At 38.9% G+C, this 23,497-nt stretch overlaps 1 protein-coding gene across 1 annotated transcript in view; it reads left to right on the forward strand.

Moving 5' to 3' along the window:
- nos1 (nitric oxide synthase 1 (neuronal)) overlaps positions 1-21,844 on the forward strand; it is a 31,263-nt gene extending 9,419 nt beyond the window's left edge. The window contains exons 4-28 of the mRNA XM_026321919.1: positions 1,785-1,930; positions 2,390-2,552; positions 2,808-2,899; positions 5,298-5,439; positions 5,530-5,669; positions 6,583-6,757; positions 7,441-7,542; positions 8,062-8,256; positions 8,766-8,851; positions 9,456-9,600; positions 10,468-10,572; positions 10,655-10,713; positions 10,804-10,920; positions 12,199-12,373; positions 12,614-12,752; positions 14,108-14,186; positions 14,352-14,545; positions 14,963-15,132; positions 16,403-16,613; positions 17,512-17,599; positions 17,793-17,914; positions 18,234-18,382; positions 18,819-19,013; positions 20,233-20,351; positions 21,753-21,844. Coding sequence (XP_026177704.1) covers positions 1,785-1,930; positions 2,390-2,552; positions 2,808-2,899; positions 5,298-5,439; positions 5,530-5,669; positions 6,583-6,757; positions 7,441-7,542; positions 8,062-8,256; positions 8,766-8,851; positions 9,456-9,600; positions 10,468-10,572; positions 10,655-10,713; positions 10,804-10,920; positions 12,199-12,373; positions 12,614-12,752; positions 14,108-14,186; positions 14,352-14,545; positions 14,963-15,132; positions 16,403-16,613; positions 17,512-17,599; positions 17,793-17,914; positions 18,234-18,382; positions 18,819-19,013; positions 20,233-20,351; positions 21,753-21,768 — 3,324 coding nt within the window. The 3' untranslated portion in view covers positions 21,769-21,844. The remainder of the gene's footprint in view (positions 1-1,784; positions 1,931-2,389; positions 2,553-2,807; positions 2,900-5,297; positions 5,440-5,529; positions 5,670-6,582; positions 6,758-7,440; positions 7,543-8,061; positions 8,257-8,765; positions 8,852-9,455; positions 9,601-10,467; positions 10,573-10,654; positions 10,714-10,803; positions 10,921-12,198; positions 12,374-12,613; positions 12,753-14,107; positions 14,187-14,351; positions 14,546-14,962; positions 15,133-16,402; positions 16,614-17,511; positions 17,600-17,792; positions 17,915-18,233; positions 18,383-18,818; positions 19,014-20,232; positions 20,352-21,752) is intronic.
- Positions 21,845-23,497: the final 1,653 nt, after the last annotated feature.

Here is a 23,497-nt window from a genome sequence, read left to right on the forward strand (position 1 = left end):
ACGCTGCTGTATTTGAGAATGATCTGTCTTTTTCGAAAAGGACAGCTGGCTGGCATGAATGCCCAGAGCGGTATGATGAGCGGACGTGCTGGAGCACGAGTGATTCCTTTGTTTTATTTTTAACACTCACTCCTCTCCCCAGCCATTTCCCACTTTTAATTCATCACCTCTTACTCTCCTTGTTTTCCTGTTGTATCTTTGTTTTTCGCTCATGTTGACAGTTATGTTTTCTTAGCATTTATTTATTTATTTATTTTTTAGAATTATGCCTTTATACATCTTTTGGCTGTCTGTTCTTATATTGTAAGTCAGCTTCCTTTCCATTTTTCCTTTGTTTTGACTGGCTATGATATTGTGTTTGTTCTCTCGTTCAACATTTTTTTTCTCTTCTGTTTTTATCGCATTAAATACATTGGATACATTGGAAGGGACATGGAGGGAAGTTTATTTTGGACGAACTGCCAGTCCACGCCTGAGTGTTTGGACAGTGCAAGTGGGTGGTTCAGTATAACAAGCCAATTTTAGCAGCGCTGGGGTCTTTGTAATATTTCCTTCTTGGCTGCATGTCTGTGCTATCGTTTCTGCTGTATGTTCTGTCTCATTCCTTCGATCACTCCGAGCTGGTGAAGGCATTTACGGCAAACCAAAGTGACAGCTGACTTCAGCTCTAATCATATTAAACTGACCACACAAGGTTGCTCTCAGCGATGAGCAATTTTCCCTTTGCTTCTGTTTTCTTGTTTTCTGCCTTTCCTCCTCACTCTTTCTGTCGTCCTGTCTCTGCTTAATGAAAGGATATCATCCATGACTCACTGACTTACTCATTCATTAACGTCCATGCCAGCCCCGTGTGAGCAATATGATGAAAAAAACTGTAAAACAGTTGTGATCCCTTATATACAAAAAACTGACCTTTTTATTTGAGTCAAGTGGGACATGTTATGATGTAATTGATACAAGAGAAAATTAAATTGGTATATTTGAAAACCTTTTAGTGCTGATGGATGTTTTATTAAGGCTGTGAATACTGGAATGCTGGTTTTTCTGATTTATTTCTGATTGTCACCCTTTTGTGTTTTATCCTGGGGAAATACTGGAGAGATATTTACCCACTGGGACATTTCTCACTGGCATCCTGACAGCATTAACACCTTTTTTTCCTCAGTGTGAAAGAGGGCGTAGTGATAATGCTTTGCTGAAGTTAAAAGATGAACAAGGACCTACTTTAAACAATGTGACTGGGAAAGGGCTTTCTTTTCTTTAAAATTATTCAATTTGTGTGATTCAAGCATTTCCATGGTCTGTTTCATATCAGACAGAACCAACACCAAGCTGGTTAATCTAAGATAAATAAATATACATGGTAATGCAATAACTCTGTCTGTTGTAAATTAAAGGGATACCATGCTGCTTTTCATTTTCCGTTCAAGCACAACACAGACTTGGATGTGGTTTGTTGTGAGTTACCCTTTGCACTGCTGACTGCTCTCCATCCAAGTTTTTACATTTGATGTTTCAAATTTCTTGGTAAAGTAGTTAACACTTCTTTGATATGTGCACAATCAAAGGTTTGTAGTCATGCAAGGGTAGCTTCTGTTGCTGTTACTTATGGCTACTTACTTATGACTGGGAAGTACATTTTGTGGATATTTGCACATATATTACCAAAGAAATGTACCATATGTTACCATGAGCTGGTTCTTCAAGCATCTCATTGCACTGAAGAAAAAACAAGCAGAAATCTAAAAACAAGCCCTTGTCTGCCATGTTATTTGTCTTTTCAGATGCCAATCTGCACTGAAAATGTGTGCATTGGCTCTGTGATGATACCCAACCAGCACGTTCACAAACCAGATGAGGTCAGATCCAAAGAAGAGCTGCTTCCACTGGCCACTGACTTCATAGACCAGTATTACACCTCCATCAAAAGGCAAGTACAGCCTGTATGAGACCAAATAACATTTTTTTGAAACACACTAAAATAGAAAATGTTGAGAAGACAAGAGTTGAAGGTATCAGTGTGATATTATTAGTTTAGCTACTTAGCCTGGTAGCCCACCTCATATTTTCATTGAGAAATAGTATATTATAGTTAGCATACCTTGAAAGACATCAGTAACACATAAGAATTATTTATTTTATGAAACAATTATAATTATTGGTCATTTTAGTTACACCTGTGGAAAAACAGGTGTACAGATAACCATAAAATCTGAACTGTGGGAATTTATTTTTCATTCATTTATTTATTTTAATTGTTTTTTTTTTAGTTTTGGACACACCTTTGAAAGATTTTTTTGGATATTCTTTTTCATACATAGTATATATTTTTTTAAGAAGCACGCATGTTTCTTATTCACTTGTCATTGTGCACCTGTCCTGCATGCAGGTATGGCTCTAAGGCCCATGTGGACAGACTGGAGGAGGTGACCAAGGAGATTGAAGCTTCAGGAACCTACCAGCTGAAAGACACTGAACTGATTTATGGAGCAAAGCATGCCTGGAGGAATGCTGCCCGGTGTGTTGGGAGGATCCAGTGGTCCAAACTACAGGTAGTTTACAGTTTGTCTAAAATCATTCCATCTGGCTATTAATGCTATGTTGGTTTACATGCCGTTAAATGCACATAATTTATTTGGTAATATTTCCTTTAACATTTAACATTCATATATTTTCTGTATTATCCAACACACAGAGAACTAGTAACAATTACTTGTTTTTGTGTTGCAGTCATATATCTGCTTGCAAAAAAAAAAAGCAGTGAATAAACCAGACTGTGATCTCTTGTTTTTATGTTTGCTTACCAGGTTTTTGATGCTAGAGACTGCACAACAGCTCATGGAATGTACAACTACATCTGTAATCACATCAAGTATGCTACTAACAAAGGCAACCTGAGGTAAAAAATTAAACACACAGCTCAAGTCTGTACCAAGTCTTGTTTCCTTTTGTTGTCTGTTCTTTCCCTTTGTTCAGCTCTGCTTGTGTTCCTCCTACTGCACTTGTTCCTCGCCCCATCTGTCGCTACATGTTTCTCATCACCCCTCTCCATCTCTGGCTACCCCGACTTGACCCACTGTCCCATCTGTCAGTGTGCGCTCTGTGTCCTAATGCTGTATCTCACACTATCTGCTGCCTGTCTATCTGTCAGTGTCTCGGCACCAATCATTGCCCTGTTGGTGAGGCGGCAGACCTTACTAACAAGCAGTCATTTGTCAGACCTGCAGAGCTCTTGTTCACTTTCTGCCAAGTCCTAATCACATGTGACACCTCGTGTTTACTTCTTGGATGATGGATAGCTTCTGATTCGTTACTATACCTAGCCTCGCCTTGGGAAGGACAGCTAGGATACACATGTTGATGAGAACCAGCACAGTGTATTGGCTGCAGCTCTCTCTGTCTGGCCCGCTTTAACATAAATAAGCATGGACACATAAATAAACATATGGTACTGTTGCAACATGTTGCAATAGTTTGGAGATGATTTTATTATTTAAAATCACCTGTCAATTACAAAAAAGAGAGGCTCCCTAAAATTATGCAAAACACAAGACTAGATTAGGTGTTTTTAAGTGGTCCCAAATGATATGTTATGTAAAAATCTGTCAACAAGTATTTATTAAGTACTTATAAGTTGTATTTCATGGATTATAAGTGATTAATCAAAACAAATGCTGAGTTGGCAGGTTGAGAAAAATCCCACTGGCTCTTTTTATCACTTCACTGATAATGATACAGATTTATATTTTCATTTACCTTTTATTGTGTTTTCTGCTGTTTTCTCACTTTTAATTTGTCATCATGTCTTTTTTATTTTCATAATCTAGTTTGCAGTTGTAGCATTAAGAAGTTAGAAAAGTATTTTGGTCCAGATTTCTGCAGCTCCTTTCTAACATATTACAAAATTTAAAGTGAGTGTTCACAACTTGAAAATCTAGTTATTATTAATGACTTAAAACCTCTCTATAATGCAGTGGTAAGGCATTTAAAATGCAATTAGTTAAAACATATAGTTCCTTAAGTAAGTGTGCCAGATTAGAAAATGGTGCCAATATCATGGAATTGCTGTAAGGAAATTTGTAAAGCATATTTAAATAATTCTGGTGTGGTATTTATAATTAAATAATATCACTGGTCTACAAATTGTGGGAAATTATTGACCTACAAGATAAAATGTGCTAATTCTTACATATTTTGATTAGATGAATTAGAAAACAGGTGATAAAGGTGCTGGTTTGCTAAAGTTTTCAAGATATTTCCCAAATAAAGATTTATAATTATCTACACACAGGCGAGTATATTTGCCTACAAGGGAGGAGGGTGTTTGATGAGCATGATGCCTCTTAACTTCTCGACAAAGTGCGGTGGAAGCTACGCAGCAATTGGACCAACCCACCCAGACTCAGTTTTTCATGAAAAAACATACAAATGTTACATGAAAAACCAATAAATGAATAGAAAGTTACGTTATTGGTATCAATAAAAAGATAACTTTATAATGATTGGTGTGGCACCATTCTCAATGCTATATCACATTTTGCAGAATAGTTATGGAGCATAATTGCACACCCCATCTTTATTTTGATGCACTTTAGACCTAAAGCTGTATCTTGGAAGATGGAGCCAATTAACACTCAGGACTTAATTTTCCTTTATTAGTGACCCAATTCTTGTGAAATTGAGCTAGTTTCTTTTCTGAGGCTTTCTCCTTGTAAACCAGTGTATTCTGTCAATTATGCATATTCTGTCTTTTTTTTTTTTTTAAATAGAGATTTGGACTAGTGGTTTTACTAAATTTTTTTTTTTCCAAGCCTAGCGGATGTTTCCTGCAGATGTGGACAACTAGCACAACTGGCCCAGATTCACACCAGCTGCTGTCCCTTCTCAGGGACTTATAACCAGCTTAGCAGTATTAACACTTTTGCCCCAGTCATGGCATTAAAACACCACAGGAATGTGGAACAGACCAAAGGTAGCTTTAGCTTTGGTCCTGCTATGAGTCTTTTCATATAATTTAAAATGGCTTTTGGCCAGATTACATGCACAAATCCACCATCTGTTAGCAACCTCATTGATTAATGCACTTAAATATCCATATATTGTTCACCATCTAATGCTTTGTTGAACAGCTTCTTTCAGTACTGTATGTGCACTGATCAACAAGCTAATGATCTAAGAAATGACTGTGGTGGCACAGGTTATGTATCTAATTGTATTACAATCACTGCTTTACAGGAAAAGCAATAACATGTATTTACATTATGATTTTTTTTTTTTTTTATCTTTGTTTGTCGCAGGTCAGCCATCACCATATTTCCTCAGAGGACAGATGGCAAACATGACTTTCGGGTGTGGAACACTCAGCTGATTCGTTATGCAGGCTACAAACAGCCTGATGGACAGATCTTAGGAGACCCTGCTAATGTTGAATTTACTGAGGTACATAAGAGGACCTGTATTTTTAAGCCCATTAGGTAAGGCTAAGAAGACGTATCTTATTTGCACTCACGTTTTGCTTTTGGTATCTAGATCTGCATGCAGCTGGGGTGGAAAGCTCCAAAGGGTCGTTTTGATGTCCTGCCCCTCCTACTGCAAGCCAATGGAAATGATCCTGAGCTGTTTGAGATCCCTGAAGACCTCATCCTGGAGGTGCCGATCACACACCCAAAGTGAGTTGTGCCTTCTCACTTAAGCATACATAGAATACATAGAATAAGACAAAACAAGAACAGAGGGGGCTGCACAAAAAGACATCCACCCACTCACACATCTCTTAATAACACTTCTTAAACAATGGGGTACTTTTAAGCCAAGAAGTCTGATTAGGTCCAACTGTGCTGATTATTCTCAGAAAGCACAGCTAACCATGCTTGATCTGTTGCTATGCCTGCTTTTGTGGTAACCATGGGGCTTGTTAGTTGGTGGTTTCAAGTTTCCTCCTATTTTCTATTCTTGTGTTTACTTGACTTTTTAAGGAAAGTTTTCTTAGCCACTGCAGAAAAGCAGCAGTATTGAATTAATCTGCTGTATATAATAGCCATAATCAGTATTACTGCTACACTAGTTTTCCCTCTTTCGAACACACATGCACACAGAGCTGACACTACATCACTGCATGGTACAGAAAGCATTTCAGAATCCCTTGACAGGCTGATCGTCCTGCCAGACTCCCCCAAAATTGGCATCTCCATACCCTGCATCAACTGGCCCTCAGCTCTGGCAGCAACTTGGCACAGGCCACGACCACCAGCAGTGTCTCATCATTACACAAGATTAAACCCAGCTCTGCAAATAATACACTGAAAGCAATGCTATCAGTCCCCCTAGAGGGTGCAAGGAGTGAGTGGTGGGATTTAGATTGAGGTCTTGTCAGCTTCGTTCAGCACTGAAAAGCTGTTAAAGTGGGTTTCTTTGTGTTAATGTTTGTTTTGGCAGCAGTTTTTCTTCATGATATGTCTCAGTGGTATGTACCTGTGCTCCTAAAGATGCTCATAATTGTGCATATTACAAATGTTGGATATTTACCAGACTTCAGTAGGGAATAAAATGAATTGAGCTATCTCATTGTTCTGTTCTGCTCAGGTACGAGTGGTTCAATGACCTGAACCTGAAGTGGTACGGCCTCCCAGCGGTCTCCAACATGCTGCTGGAGATCGGTGGTCTGGAGTTCACTGGCTGCCCCTTCAGTGGCTGGTACATGGGCACAGAGATTGGTGTGAGGGACTTCTGTGACAGTTCACGCTACAACATTCTGGAGGTAGTGTGTTGTGCCAAAATACAGAGTCATGCTTCACTGGAAAGGGGGCAATGCATTGTGGGCACAAACTGACTGAAGATTTGTGCACAGAAGAGCATGTGTTGTGTCACCAAATGACCCAGTCACAATACCAAACTTCTAATTGTTCACATTGAGGAGAAAGCTGAATACTAGCACTTGTGAAGGAGTAAAACCTGTGCCTGTGATAATTTGGATTTTATGCCAAAATATGTGTTCATTTATCTATCCTGAATGTATTCTGTAACAGCAAACAGCAAATCTTAACAATATAAAGACTGAAGTCGTCTTCCCCTTTATGATCCACTGTTACAGACTGGAGAACATTTTAGAAAATTCTATCTAATTTGAAAAACTTGTTTACTATGAACTAGCACCAGTTTGACACTAAATATCCTCCAATCAAATATGATTTTGAAAAATCTAAACTAAATATAAGCTTCCTAACAATGGACACATATAGTCATATCCAAAGTTCAGAATAAATGTTTATGTTCTCTAAGTGGGATAACACAGCAGTTGGGTTTTAAATTCTGTAGATTTTTCAAGTTCATGCCACCAAAATTTCCATAATAAAGAAGCATTTCAGCAACTACTAATACCAACCAGTACAGTGAGCTTCATGTCAGAGGAGTCATAATACATGTATTTTCTATGTTATGTAGGAGGTTGCTAACAAAATGGCCTTAGACACCAGGAAGACATCATCCCTTTGGAAAGACCAAGCGCTGGTAGAGATCAACATTGCTGTTCTCCACAGCTTCCAGGTAGACTCATGCTTATATATATGTGATTCATTTACAGTAATATATATGGCTCATATAAAGTAATATGACAGGCACTGTTGACTCACTGGGCCATTTCTGTATGGATGCATGTTCTTCCTCCCTCCGTGTGGTTTTTCTTTGGGTTTCCTTCAGCAGTCCAGAGACATGGGGGTTAGCTTGATTTTTGCCTTTAAATTGCTCATTGGTGTTAAAGTTGACTGGTGAGCTGTCCAGGTTTTACCCCAACCCTAATGCAGTATCAGTAATGTAGACTCAGTGGCAGTGATTGTAGTGTGGTGCTGAAAATTTACACTGTTTACGCTGTTTACACTGTTTACGCTGTTTTTATGCATTACTAATAGTATTAACAGGAATAGTGTTATTTTAAATAGAATTTTGTTTTATTATGAGATTAACTTAAAACATATTAGAAAAAACACTTTAATTATGTAAATGCCCATCAATATAATAGAAACTACATAAGCGACCTGTTTATCTTATTGTGCTCCCTGTTTTTAGTCATGCAAAGTGACCATAGTAGACCATCACTCAGCCACAGAGTCCTTTATGAAGCACATGGAAAATGAGTATCGGGTGCGTGGAGGCTGTCCTGGAGACTGGGTGTGGATTGTGCCTCCCATGTCAGGAAGTATCACACCAGTTTTCCACCAAGAAATGCTCAACTACCGCCTCACCCCTTCCTTTGAGTACCAGGTGAGACGAATGGTTATATGATAAGAAACCCCTCATTTTATGAGCTCTATATAAAAAACACCTTAATCTGGAAATCTAAAACATCAAGTGCCTATAGTGCTTTATAGCTTTATCTCTTCCCCATAGGATGCATTTACCATAAAACAGCCAGAGATACTACTATCTGTACTGACATTAGCTTCAGTAGAGCGTAAAGCAATTCATGGGATGTTTTGTTTTTGGCAGAGGGCATCAGCACATTTATAGACGTGCAGTCATGTTTACAAACTGGTTAGCTGCCAAGCTATAGTAAGGAAGTCATTAAGTGAAATTAAAGTTGGAAATCATTACCTAGAATAGGAGTAGGGGAGGCATATTAAAGGAAAGCATATACAGCAAATAGTGAATTAAAGTTCCAAGTAACCCAAGGAAATACTGTGGATTGCAGATGATATCTCTGTCTTGGAATAGATTTGAACCTTAAACAAAGACAATCACTGAACTCTATTTCCCTTTTACATATGCAAAAGCCTGATCCTTGGAATACTCATGTGTGGAAAGGAGTCAATGGGACACCCACTAAGAAAAGAGCAATTGGATTCAAGAAGCTTGCCAAGTGAGTGTCCAGTCATACAAACATATAAGACAAAAACAGTGCAATGCAGTTGGTTTTGTAAATATGGTCATATGCTTCCTTTCTTATCTCTGCATTTACAGAGACAAAGATAATTTGCTGCCTTAAATGTCAAAGATGATCTGTTGAAGCATGTGTGTCTGATAATCTTAGGTCAAACAAGTAATTACTTTCCTGACAAAAGTTAGACAAATGAGAAGGAAGTTGGTTTACTCAGCAGTGAAATTCACCCAATCAACCCCTCAGGGAGTAATCAGAGCTTTGTCAGTGTTTTGTCTGCGTATGCATGCACTCTTGTGCGTGTACATTCTGCTATTAATATAATTGCCTCGAGGATATGACAAGCAAGGTAATCACAATTGTCATCCATCCGATACCTTGACATAATGTCAGGTGCCTGCTGAAGTGAACCACAGTACCTTCCACCGCTAGTTTTACCAGCTCATTATCAAATGTTTTATCAAACTCTTCTGGTCATGACTGAGTATTAAAGGTTGCAAACTATGCCCCTAAATCACTAAGCATTGAATGTTTGTCATGTGATATCTGTTTGTTCTATTCTCACTGTCTGTCTTCATCTCTGCAGGGCTGTCAAGTTTTCAGCCAAGCTTATGGGCCAAGCCATGGCCAAGAGGGTGAAAGCCACTATACTGTTTGCCACAGAGACGGGCAAATCACAAGATTATGCCAAAACTCTCTGTGAAATCTTCAAGCACGCATTTGACGCAAAGGTATGCTTGCCCCCACCTTGCATCACCTTATCCAAAAGTTGAACAGGAGTTGACATGTTAGTGTACCACCGTCTAATTGAAAGATGAGGAATTCAAAGACATCAGATCATTCCCCATATCCTTCCCTCTCACCCTCTGGTTCATGAAGCCAAGCAGATGTCAGATGAGTACAGTGGACGAGAGGTAGAGAAAAGAAACTGTCTTCTGTCATATTTTCTTCTCCTCTCATACTGTCAAATGCTGAAGGTCGTAGGCAAGATTTAGCCACTGAAGCATAGAGCAGTGTAGTAGTTTAAGACAAGATCCTGAAGCCCCTGGCTGTGCAAATCTGTTTAGAGAAAAGAAGGAGCAAAAAAGCAAAACATGCTGCTCTCAATCATACACAATGTGCTTTTCCTCCAGGTCATGTGTTATTTTTCCTTCCATTTTTTTTCCCAGTGTGATCAATCATACAAGATCTTCATGCATGCGAGTGTGTGGAACACAGAGTGGGTGTGTGTAGATGGAGCAGAGGAATGATGCAAATGCCTGGGGCATGCCTTCCTTTTGGGGCGAAAGCCTGTTTTTTTTGTTTTTTTTTCCCGGCTTTGGTTGTGTGCGTGCGTGTGCACAAAATGCAAGCGCGGCCTGTGGCAGACACCATCATGTTGAGTGGTGTGCATCCTGGATACTTGTAGTGTGGCAGCAGCATATTATCATCTCGTTAGAGGCCAGGACAGAGTGGTCATTACAACCTCCTCCTCCTCTGCCAGCGGCTGTGTGTGCAGCCCTAATTTACATGCTCAAGTTATTTGTTGTATGGAGCGTGTGTCTAGGAGACAAGAGCGGGCTAAAGACTTCCCCTACCAATACACTTTTTTTCTGCAGGTCATGTCAATGGATGAATATGATGTTGTGGACCTGGAGCATGAGACACTAGTGTTAGTGGTGACCAGCACATTCGGCAATGGTGATCCACCTGAAAATGGAGAGGTAAATATTTATATTTAACAACTCCAGTTCAGCACAGGATGGTTACACAACTTAATAACAACCTTTTTTTTTTTTGCTCTAGAAATTTGGAGCTGCCTTAATGGAGATGCGTCACCCAACATCCAACACAGAAGACAGAAAGTGGGTTTATTCTCTGTCACTTTCCATATTTTTCATAACTTGTTTCACATTTGTTTGTGTGTCAAATCTCTGTTTGTCTTCTGTATCCAGGAGCTACAAGGTCCGTTTCAACAGTGTGTCCTCCTACTCTGACAATCGCAAGTCCTCCAGTGATGAACCAGAAACCAGGATCAACTTTGAGAGCACCGGGCCTCTTGCTAATGTTAGGTAAACAAAGCCAAACAAAATTCATACACAGTCATGAGGATTTCATGTTAGGCTTGCCTAAAGAATGTTTTTTTGCAGTGACCCAGAAATAATCTCTTGACTTACAAGTGAAAAGAGATGTAGTCAAAAATGATGTCAACAAAATCAACATGTAGTCAGGAATTGCTTTACATTTAAATTATGGTAATAACAGCCATGAAATGTTGCTGAAATTGTGCTTATATGCAACCTTCCTCTCCAAAAGTTTTCCAACACCCTAGACCTTGCAAATTACAAAATTAGTAATTACACAATTAAAATTAGTAATTACACAATTAGATAAAAAATATCTCACCAGTCAGTATTGATGTGTTGGATAATGAACGATGAAAATGATTTGGTTATAACACAATACACTAGTACAATATTAAGACAGGACAAGGATGATGAAAGAAATAGTGGATGTACACGAAAAACAATACAAAACAAAGACAAGAAAAGGAATACATCAGTACAGATGCAGTAAAGTAGTTAGTTTGATCTGAGTTGTTTGTGTGAGGATGTGTGGTGCAAGTGTGATCTCAAAGGAAAACAGAAATAACATGTCAAAAGGGATAGTTGTGAAATAGTACAAATTAGAAAAATAGAACTCATTTGGGTTCTGGGAGTACTTTTTTGTGGCATAGAAACTGGCCATAAGAAATTCTAGGTTTCTTGCAGGTAGTTACATTTTTGGCATGATAAAAAGGAAGAGTGTAAGTGATAAAGTCTGCAGATGTTTTAAAAATTAGGGCCACAACTTGTCTTGCATTTGCAATCCATAGTTTCATTTTGTTACTACACTACATTTTGTTGGTCAACCCACCACATTACTGGGTTTTTTAAACAATATGGTCACAACAATTTCTGTAAAAATACTTAACACGTTTGCTTTAATAAGCAGGGATGACTTATTGTTGTGGACGATTAGTTGATCTTTTGAAAAGGACATGAGAAATTTTACACAGACCTGAAATCTGTTAACGGTTTCATGAGAAAGCAGCTAAATGATGACTTGTTTGTTCTCAGAAAAGTGCTCTATTCCATGTTTACATCTGTGTAAACACCAGCCCAGAGAACATGCATTCATAAACACGTCAGCTGTTTTCAACTGTGTGAAGAGGGAAGAAAGGCCAAGCCTATAATGTGGACTCAGTGGCCACAGTTTGAATACACAGTTTGTGTATGTTTATGTTTTTCTTTTTTAACACTACCTGCTTCTCTGTCTCTGTCTCTTTATTCATGTGTGTCTTTGTTTAGGTTCTCAGTGTTTGGCCTTGGCTCTAGGGCCTACCCACACTTCTGCGCCTTTGCCCACGCTGTGGACACGCTGTTTGAAGAGCTAGGGGGGGAGCGCATCCTACGCATGGGAGAAGGAGATGAGCTTTGTGGCCAGGAAGAGTCATTCAGAACCTGGGCCAAGAAGGTTTTTAAGGTCCGTTTCTTGGATTAAGACCCTTTGGGCTTTGTTCAGTTCATTTGGTGTGGTATGCTTGGAATGGGTACACCTTCTTATATCTTTAAAACAACCTCAGTGGTCAACATAACAGTGTGACTACACAGTTTCCAAATTGTTTGTTAACCCTGTGTGATGCTCAGCTGCTGCTGTAGGTGTGAAGGGAAGCTTTAAATAATGATCATGTTCTCTCCTATGGTTGTGTTGTCACATGTTAAGGCTGCCTGTGATGTGTTCTGTGTTGGGGATGATGTGAACATCGAGAAGGCCAACGACTCCTTGATCAGCAATGACCGCAGCTGGAAGAAGAGCAAGTTCCGCTTGACGTACACAGCTGAGGCACCAGCCCTCACAGACGGTAAGCAATATTCCCATGAGAAGTGAGTTATAATAGTGCCTTGATATGAAAGAGACAGGAAGTGCTAATAAGCACCATAGTACACATTTTGTACTATAATCTATCTGCAGTGGAATGGTTATTGATCAAGACCAGTGGCTCAGCCATTACTGTACATCACCTGCAGTGGAGAGTTATGGCACTGTCGTGGAATAAAACATTAGAATGCAATTGGATTTCAAGAGCTAGAGGGTTTGAGTTGTACAGTCCGAAATGCTGACCCCTGATAATAGATTTGTCCCTCATTGATATACATGAAGTTGACAAAATGAAGAAATACTTATAACACATTGCAAATCTACAACACCACAAACTGCATCCACCAAAATCATACAGTTTAAAACACCTCCCTTAGGCTGGCCTCCCATTAGATGATTTTTGAAATTTTCACCAATTTTAAAACATGGGAGACCACAGACATGAGGACAGTTTTAACTGATTCTTAAAGTTATAATCCTCAAAGAACACACACTAGACGATTCAACCAGACTGAGAGACCACACACCAGCAGTTTGTAGTACTGATATCATGTTGGTGATTCCACAGACAGGCTCCTACTTGATCAGGAGCAGTAAAGTAATCGTATTGACACCACACACTTGAGGTTTGTTTAGACAAATAATGAGTTGCGACAAGCCTCAAATCAGGCCATGAGAGACGGAGGGGGCAACTGGGCCAAAATCAGGCATGAAATCGTCTAGTGTGTGCTCTTAAAACAGTTTCAAGGAAAAGCAGACATTAACACAGGTACACTGTACTGGGAACTGTTTTATGACAACATTAGCTTTACCTAGGTGTACTTAGGAAAAAATTCATTTTAAGACGCAATTAACAGTTAAGTGCATTGGATAGTGGGCAACAGGAAGTGTGTTCATTCACGTTTGTGCTAAAAGTTAGATGAAAAGCTTGATATCGCTTGCAGTCCGTGCATGAAGGATGAACCAAGTGGCAGGCAATTACTGATAGCTTACCATTATGTCTGGAAGTGGGAGACAACTAGAAACAACTAGAAACAACTAGAGTGGCTCTGTAAGAGGTCCAAAAATCATCTACCACACATCTAAAACTTGCAGTATCTTATTTGTTTAATCAATACTGTGATTAGAGTGATAAGATATGGGTTTAGGGATTGCTCACCTCCTGTCTCTAGCTCTGCAGTTAATAACACATGACTGTCAGCAAGACATAAAAAAGTTATAATTTGTTCTGTTAATAAAAGCAAATCAGGTCTAGAGATAAATATACTATTTTAGACCAGTGTCTAAATAATGTAAATGTTGTGTATACGATGTAAATTTTTCTCTGTCTGCCAACAGCATTGTACAGTATTCACAAGAAGAAGGTTTATGGAGCAAAGATGCTAGAATCTCAAAACTTACAAAGTCCCAAATCCAGGTATGTATGTAATCATACCTAAGACCTCCAGAGGAAAAAAACATTGCCTTGAAATAATGTTTGATTGTTCTAATGCACTCTTCTGTTCACTGTGATGTGCGAACTAAGTGCAACAGACTGAAAATGGTGCAGTGTTGTTCCCTAAATCTCTGGTTTCTTTTATAGTCGCTCCACCATATTTGTGCGGCTCCACACAAACAATCATGACAGCCTGAGTTACCAGCCTGGTGACCATCTGGGCATCTTCCCTGGCAACCACGAGGACCTGGTGACAGCTCTCATAGATAAACTGGAGGATGCGCCACCTGTCAATCAAATTGTCAAAGTGGAGTTCCTAGAGGAGAGGAACACTGCCCTAGGTGGGTGATGATGATAGCAACGTCACACTACTTTGCTGCCTGTATTAAGAAGGCTTGCAGTTTGAAATCTGGGCAGGATGTCAAAATCCAAACATGAATAAGGAACAGTCTCTCTTGCCTCAGCAGGCACCGTAAAGTCACACTTCAGCAAAGTATCTGTGCCCAGAAATTGTTCAGTGAAGCTGCATATTGGCAAACAGTTGTGGTGACACCGGGTGACTTAAGTGTGATTTTCACTGGCTGTGAAGCAAGGTGTTTCTTAAAACACAGTATGTGTGCCTTATCAAAATTTATTTGACAAATAAAATTGTCAATGGTGATTATTAATCTCCCTGCCTTCATCTGCAAAATGCTTTCTCCTGTTTCTATAACTATGAATGACTGCAGCTTTAATTATCATAAGCTTCTTTTCTGCAGGTGTGATCAGTAACTGGACAAATGAGACTCGCATCCCTCCCTGCACCATCTACCAGGCCTTCCAGTACTTCCTGGACATAACCACTCCACCGAGCCCTGTGCTGCTGCAGCAGTTTGCTGCTCTGGCAACCAATGAGAAACAGAAAAAGAAACTAGAGATTCTCAGTAAGGTAGATTCACTTACTGTGCTACCATTAACACTGACCTTTAGAATTATTGAGCTGATACTGCACTGAGTGCTTAGCATTCGTGACCAGACACATGAAGGATTTGCAACGTGGGTGCGTAGGCTATAGCTAGAAATATGCTCTCTTTTTTGCATTTGAAAGCCATATGGATGCAAACACATTCGCATTTTATTAGACCCCTTTGCAAAGTACAGTCCTATATAAAGTAACCATGTGTTTGAGGCTCAACAGTACCCAACACATTCTTTATGTTTGCTATCAAAATATGGGATGTAGTTTCTGTGTCTGAAAGCTGATTTGATGCACTTTGCACTGATGGAAATACGTACAGTAGGAGTGAGCTGGCTCCAAATTAAAGCTGTTGATGGTTCTAACCCAGAGCCCTTCCCCCTTGCAGTGCCTCCCACAATTCACTCTCCATTTTTGTCAATGTGTGGAAATACTGAGGCCAAGCAGTGACTCACATGCTCATACATTGAATCATTGTCACCCCAGCAAAAGGAAAAGATGCATGCTTCTGAATTCTGAAAAAGAAACAGTATAGTAGAATCAGCTCAGCAGATCATATTTATTTTTGTATGCGCTAAATCTCAAGCTTATTTCAGGACTGAAGAAGTTTTCTCAGACTTTTCTAACCCTTTTTTTCTGTCTGAAAATTCTCAGCAATTCTCAAGCATTAGAGAACAGTCAAGCTGTTTTGTCTGCATCATTATAGGACTGTGTTCTGGTTTCAAAGGCATTAAGTATTACGTATATATTTATTACCAGTATTTCAAGACAAACTGTTTCACTTCCTGAAAAACCCCACAAGCTCATCTGTAAGTTGAAAAACTGTGTTTTTATTTTTTTCCTAATTGGTTTGCTCATTGAAAGGTATTTTAAACAGTACATCAGTGTCACCAGGTTTCTCAAAGGGCACAGTGTCAGTCACTGAACAGTCAAGAACAAACCAAAACTTGGGAACAAATTTTATGCCCTGTTGTGGTTCACTAAATTCATCACGTCCAGATGTCAGTGATGACACAGAAACAGTTGGCTGGTGAATGGCTCTGCTTTCAGCTGCCTCCTGCTCTCAAGTCAGAAGTGTTTACACATCTAAAAGAGGAAACCATCATCTTTTTCTATTAAGGGAGTTACTTTGGTCTCAAAATTAGGATCACAACAATACAAAAACTTAACAAGCTTGCTATCAAATATAATAAATAACCGCTTGTACTTTTATCCCACCTTGACTTTATCCTTGAAATCCAAGGGCTTGCAGGAGTATGAGGAGTGGAAGTGGTACAACAATCCGACACTTGTGGAGGTGCTGGAGGAGTTCCCATCCATCCAGGTGCCCTCCACTCTGTTGCTCACCCAGCTGCCCTTGCTGCAGCCCCGTTACTACTCTATCAGCTCCTCTCCAGACCTGCACCCAGGAGAGATCCACCTCACTGTTGCTGTGGTCTCTTACCGTAGCAGAGGTAAGGTTCTACTACTCAACAGAGGCTCTTTTTCAGCACTGGAAGTCCCCTAACCAAGCTGACTATCAGCTAAAATCTCTTCAAGGATTTATGGCTGTGCAAGCATAGCTGCAGGTTTTTGGGCTTTTCTGCTGACTAGAAGGGTAAAAGAAGGGTAAACGTTGGCTCTTCCATAAGGCTTTTTCTGTATGATCATTTTCTTGACAATTTAGTAAAAAAGCTAAATAAACTCAATCACAGCCATTGGCTTTTTGTAAACAGTGTTCAGCAGCTCAAAAGTATGTGTCCAGTACATACATTTTACTTTGGCTCAGCTTATGTCACACTATAGTTAAAAGGCACAGTGTTGTGGCTGCAAGGAATCAAAAGGCCAAATAGTTCAGCCACTTTGAAAACCCTCTGGCAGCTCAAAAATTAAATAAATAAAAAAGTGGAGGGCAATCTGCTTTACAGGGCAACCAGACCACAATTCTAATTACAAGGAGGACAGATACAGAAACACCTCAGGAACATTCAGTATCTCTAAACAGATTCAGTTTAGAGATACTGTCATAAATGCATATGGAAGAAAAATGTGTAAATATTCCAGCCTGCATCACAGTATCTGAGCTGCATTACCTATACACGTTTCAATTGTATTGTTAATTATAGTGTACTTGTTACTACAAACGTTAAGTAATCATTAAATTAATGGAATTTTCCTTGAGTGAGAGTGAGAAAAAGAGAGAGAGAGAGAGAGAGAATGAGTGATAGAGAGAGAAAGAGAGAGAGAAATGACCTTAGCCTTGGAAAACATGTTAGGGACACTCTTCTTCTATTAGTTTGTGCACTCAAAGTGAGTGGGCGGCAGAGGAGAGACGAAAAGGTAAAGTGCTTGCTTGGTAATTATCCCTTTCAGATGGAGCGGGTGCTATCCATCATGGAGTGTGTTCATCATGGCTCAACAGGATAGAGAAAGGGGAGATGGTGCCATGTTTTGTCCGAGGGTAAATATCACATTGTCTTTCCAAGGAATTTCACTGAATGTCAAATGAGTCAGAATTGTGGCATGTTAAATGAAACTTTGACATTTTTGAAAATAAGATCATTTGCTTTCTTGTTGAGAGTTAGACTAGTTACGTTCTTTCTCTTTTTTTTTTTTTTTTTTTTTGTTGGTTATTTGACTTGTTATTGTATTAGTGCACCATCATTCCAACTTCCCAAAGACAACCAAGCTCCTTGTATCCTGGTGGGTCCAGGAACAGGTATTGCCCCATTCAGAAGCTTCTGGCAACAGAGACTATTTGACCTTGAACACAAAGGTTGGTCTTACTTTTCTTATTCCTTAGTGCAGTATTTAGCACTATCTCACCGAGAGGCTTTGCAATGGATTTTCCCTGCAGCATATGAACCTGCAGGCAGTGTCTTCAATTTGATGCCTGATTATGTTAATATCCAGGACAAGCCTATTCATTTATTTTTCCATTTAAAAGCTGTCATGTGCCCCCCTTAGTAATAAAGGAATTTAGATCAAATCTCTGTCAGAGATTAAGACACTGTTACACACAAAACAGCAGACTTCAGTTTTTAGTTTTGCATGTCCACTTGGAGCAACTAAATGTCTTTGCCTGTCATCTTTAGGGATTGAGTCGTGCCCCATGATCCTGGTGTTTGGTTGTCGGCAGTCTGAAATAGACCACATCTACAAGGAAGAGACTATCCAGGCCAAGAACAAAGCAGTGTTTAAGGAGCTCTACGCAGCCTATTCCAGAGAACCCGGCAAACCAAAGGTACAGGTGTAAACTCTCCATGTGTGGATGAGTCAGCTTGTCACAACTCTCTTTGGACTGCTGTGTGGGTTTGGAATAAAATCAGAGAATAGAGAAAGGTCTTAATAAAAACCACTGCTTTATTCTGGAGTATGCTTATTCCAATGTACTCATTTATTTTCATTTGGAGACTTTGAAGACTTCTGTTAACATTTTTATCATTTTGTTTTTCTTTGTTGTCATCTAACCGTTGTGTTCTGCTCCTTTTTGTTGTGATATTGATGTTCAATAACTCATTTCAGAAGAAAAATTCTATAATTATTTAGTCCCTGAGCATAATTCTTTCAGCTTACAGTTTTATTTTTTTTAATTTTTATTTAATTCCCTACCTGTCATTTTTCTCCTTTCCTTCTTTTCTTACATTTGACTCCTTAATGCACCTCTGTCTCTCTGTCAGAAATATGTACAGGATGTACTACGTGAGCAGCTGTCAGAAACTGTGTACCAGTGCCTGAAGGAGGAGGGGGGACACATCTATGTGTGTGGGGATGTTACCATGGCTGGAGATGTTCTCAAGACTGTCCAGCAAATTGTCAGGCAGCAGGGCAACATGAGCCTGGAGGATGCTGGCTTCTTTATCAGCAAGCTTCGAGTAAGAGTGAAGCAACCACTACAACATCATCACCATAATGTTGACCATAAAACACCACTAAGCAGCCTGCAGTGGTGTTAGTGTCAGGAAGGAAGAGGGTCGCTAGTTTGAATCCTGAATGAGCTGAATGATAAATGATCTTCACTATTGCACAGGTGCCCTTGAGCAGGTGTGATTATACTTGGCAGGTTCTTTGTATTATAATAATAATAATAATAATAATAATACTTTTATTTATAAGGCGCTTTAAGAAGAGCAAGAGCTGACACAAAGTGCCATACACCACAACAAAGAGAAAAACAAATATACATAAAACAAGAATAAATAAGAATTATAAATATAGGTTAAAAGTTTTATAAAAATAAAAACAGTCCCTAATCAACCCATCACGCCGGTCCAAAGGCTTGGGTATACAAATAGGTTTTTTGTACTTTGAACATGGGTAATGTAGGGACTTGTATTATGTGCAAAGGCAAATTGTTCCACAGCCTCGGGGCAGCAATAGCAAAAGCTCTATCTCCACGGAGCTTCCTCCTCGTTTTTGGCACGTCAAGAAGCAGGAGGTCGGCTGATCTAAGAGAGCGGCTAGGAGTATAAGGGTGAAGGAGTTCAGTGAGATAAGATGGGGCAAGGCCATTTAAAGATTTAAAAACAAATAGTAAAACCTTAAAATGAACCCTAAAACACACTGGCAGCCGATGGAGTGCAGCCCGGATTTGGTGTGATGTGCTCGTTTTTTCGCTTTATATTATAAAAATAAGTTCAAACATTTGAGACAATCAATATACAAATATCCATCTACGTATTTAAAGAACAATATAGCAGCAGACCCATGTGATGCTAAATAGGAATAAGCGAGTATAGAATGATGGATGGGTAAAGTATGCATCCTTTTATCTTTTCTGAAAGTGGTTACACCAGCTGTAGCCCTAGTATTTAGCTCTTTGCAAAAAGCTAAATACTAGGGCTACAGCTGGTGTAACCACTTTCAGACAATGGTATGAGTATTGTGTGCACAGAGTTTAGAGCTCAAATGTTTCATTAACATGTTCGTTTAGAAAGAATGCACAAGAAGCCAATTTCTATAATTTCAAGGCTGTTTTTATGGTTTGTCTCCATGCTCTCTTATTTGTTTGGCCTGTCATTCATTGTTAAACGTTTTCCTAAACGCTACACATTTCTCACTTTCTCTCTGCCTTTATTTTCCTTGTGTTACCAGGATGAGAACCGCTACCATGAAGACATCTTTGGTGTCACCCTGCGCACCTATGAGGTCACCAACCGACTTCGATCTGAGTCCATTGCCTACATTGAGGAGAGCAAAAAGGACTCTGATGAGTAAGTGGTTTGTGTCGTGTGGTGTCTAGAGTTCAATCTCAGTGTGTTGGATCAAAATAAAAGCAGTTCTCTTGAACTTTTGAAATGTCAGTACTAGAGAAAAGATCGTATGATTATCAAAAGAAAGCCCAGTAGATTTGACATTTCATCATTTTGAGTGATGGTTGAAGGAAAGGTCAGGGGTTCACCGAAATCTTTTGGATTCATCTTCAAGGGGTCATGAATGCCAATTAGTGTCATGATAAATTTTGATTACAAAAAAAAAAAAAAAAAAACACATGAAGTCCCCAGAATTTGTAGGAATCATCCTCTTGGGACTATATATATCCAGAGTAAATACATAGACCTGCTCTTGACCACAATAGTAATAATACACAACAGGGATCTCAAACTAGCAGCCCACAGGCCAGATAGATTTACAATTTACTTTTACATCTTGCCTACAAATATAAATGTTTTACTCAATTTTTTCCCATTTTTTTTTATATTTAAGCTGCAAAACCAGAGCATGAAAACTGATTCTTTCCTTCACATTTCCTTTATTTTATTAACACACAAAGCTGCCAGCTATTACTGGCTTAAGTAGTTGTACTGGCCCTTGCAGCTTTATCATTTGTCATTTATGTAACCTGTTATTTCATTTTTCTTTCTATTTTTTTTGTTCATACACTGAACTTACTTCCTTCCATTTGTGGTTCACTGCTAGTCTGTCTCTCTCTTAGTTGGATTTAGGAAGAATGGTAATGTCAAATGTTTATACATAACACACAGACCAGGATTATTCACTTATCTTTTCTGCAACACAGTGAGTTGCTATAAGGTGTTTTATTATCCCAGATTCTGCTTTTTTACTCAAATCTGTCAGCGGGTTAGCTCATATTTCAGAAAAATATGAGCCCACTGAGATTTACATATCTCAACCTGAGCAGCTCCATCTCAGAAAGCCATTTGTGTAAGTCTAATGCCAAACTGTAACCTGTAGTTGTTAGCGACATCGATGTGTTATCACCCGTAGGTTCAGATGAAAACACAGTGGGTAACCATAGAAACACATGGAGAAGGGCCTTTACACTAACAGGATTAGAATGAAGGCGAATGGATCTGTTCCATTTCTGTTTTTGTTTCCGTTGTTATTTGTGCATATTCAAGATTAGACACTTCATATACCCTTGCCATGAGAGCAAAACAAGGGCCCTACATGGCCACTATGGCTCATTAAGCACCAACATAATGCATCATAGACGATGGTTCCTGTGTTGATTGTCACTTGAATTTCACATTTGGCCATCAAAGCCCCTGCTCACTGGATGAGTAATGACTGCAACATCTCTATTTCTATGTCTCTGTTGCTCCCTCCCTCTCTTTGTCTATCTGTCTCTTGTTTTGTCGTCCCCCTCTTAGGGTTTTCTGCTCGTAGGCCTATGAATCGGGGGCTTTCTGACAACAACTGGAGGCCAGAGCAAAGCTGGTTTAAAAAATACTGTGCCAATTTTTGTACTATAAAAAATGTGTTTCTTTGTTTTGTTTTTTTATATGATACTTTATTTCTGTTGGGCTCTGCAATTTCGTCTGTAGCAAGTTGGAAATGTTCTGTTCTCTGAGAATATGTTTTGCTTGTTGATGATACTTCCAAAAATTATAAATTGATGATTTTGATTCATAATGTGTGCACCTAGTGTAATGACCTGCCTCATTGTGAATGCATGACCAAGACAAGAATATACTCAAGAAATATAATATACTCTGTGTTATTGTTACAGTAAAATGGCTTTTATTGAGGTTTTATATTTGCAAGGAAATGTGTGGCATTGATAACAAACTCACAGACATTTCTTAAGTATGAATTATGTTGGTTTTACATTTTAAGGAAGAATCAGGTGTGGACTAATGTGTTTTTTGATTGTCGGGATGGAGTTCCAGACATGTTAGAATTCTAAAATTGAAAGATGTACAGGCATGTAGACAGGAAAACTGAGACAAATTTGTTGTGAATAAATTTGGCGGTGTTGACAGGTCACTATAAATTATGACAACAGGGATTCTGTCACAGCCTCACCCAACATTTTCTAGTGCTTCACAGGCAATCCATCAATGTGCATCAGCCTCTTTGGCAGCTCTTTTACTGGCCTGTCCATTTTCTCACATCATAATCTTATGTGTCCCATCTGGTACTTGCTTAACCCACAGCAGCTTCATATGAATGCGGAGGGCAGACACTAAAGAAGAATTCTGAACCTCTGGCACTACATATGAAGATAATCTCAAGAAATTAACAAACAAAGTCCTAATTAAACTTCTCAGATTTAAAATGAAGAGTCTTGATATGTTGACTAGAATAAAAGAAAAGTGATCATGTTGGAGGGAAATAGTTTAGAAAAAACATGTTTAACTTTAAAATATTATTAAATAATTGAATCTTCAGTTTACAAGTTAAAAGAATTGTTTGACATTTTATTTGTATTTGCTTTCTTGCCCAGAATAAGATGAGGAAATGTACACCCCTGTGTTTGCAGTTGCATTCATGGTTTGTGTTGTTTCAGATACTGGTGAGTCAATAAATAAAATCCAAATAGTCCAGTTTAGGTACAGATTTACAGCACAGTGAGACAGGAAAGTTAACATGGTGGCAACTATTTTATATTTTTATTTTGCATTGATACCGTTGCTTTATCACTGGACTGGCTCCATTAGGTGAATGAGGACTGTGTTTTTTCATGCAGGACAACTGGAAATGAATTGGTGAATTTGATAGTATCCCCCAATGAAGGACCTAAAAATTAATGCATTATCTCTGTTGTTTGAGCCATACAAAAGTAAGTGTAAAAAATACACTTTGTGGTTTTATAATTATAATTGGTCAGGTGAAAGCAGGAACATCTAGGAAAAGGAGGCAAAGGAAATATTCAGTCTATAAGCCCATTTACTGTACATGATAGTGATTTTGATCTTTTTCCCAAAATGGTAAACTATTACCTTAGAAAAGAAGTATCTCTACTACAAATGCTTTTATGAAATTTTGTTAAGGGAGACCAAAGTTCTGGTTTAGCTCACTGTGCTACCCAGCTGACAACTTGATCCACCCATTTATCAGCATCATTACTCTGCTTGATTTATACATGACCCTGCTGCTTACATACCACCCTTTC

Source organism: Mastacembelus armatus, chromosome 9 (genome assembly GCF_900324485.2).
Source record: "Mastacembelus armatus chromosome 9, fMasArm1.2, whole genome shotgun sequence".
NCBI classification, from domain to species: domain Eukaryota; kingdom Metazoa; phylum Chordata; class Actinopteri; order Synbranchiformes; family Mastacembelidae; genus Mastacembelus; species Mastacembelus armatus.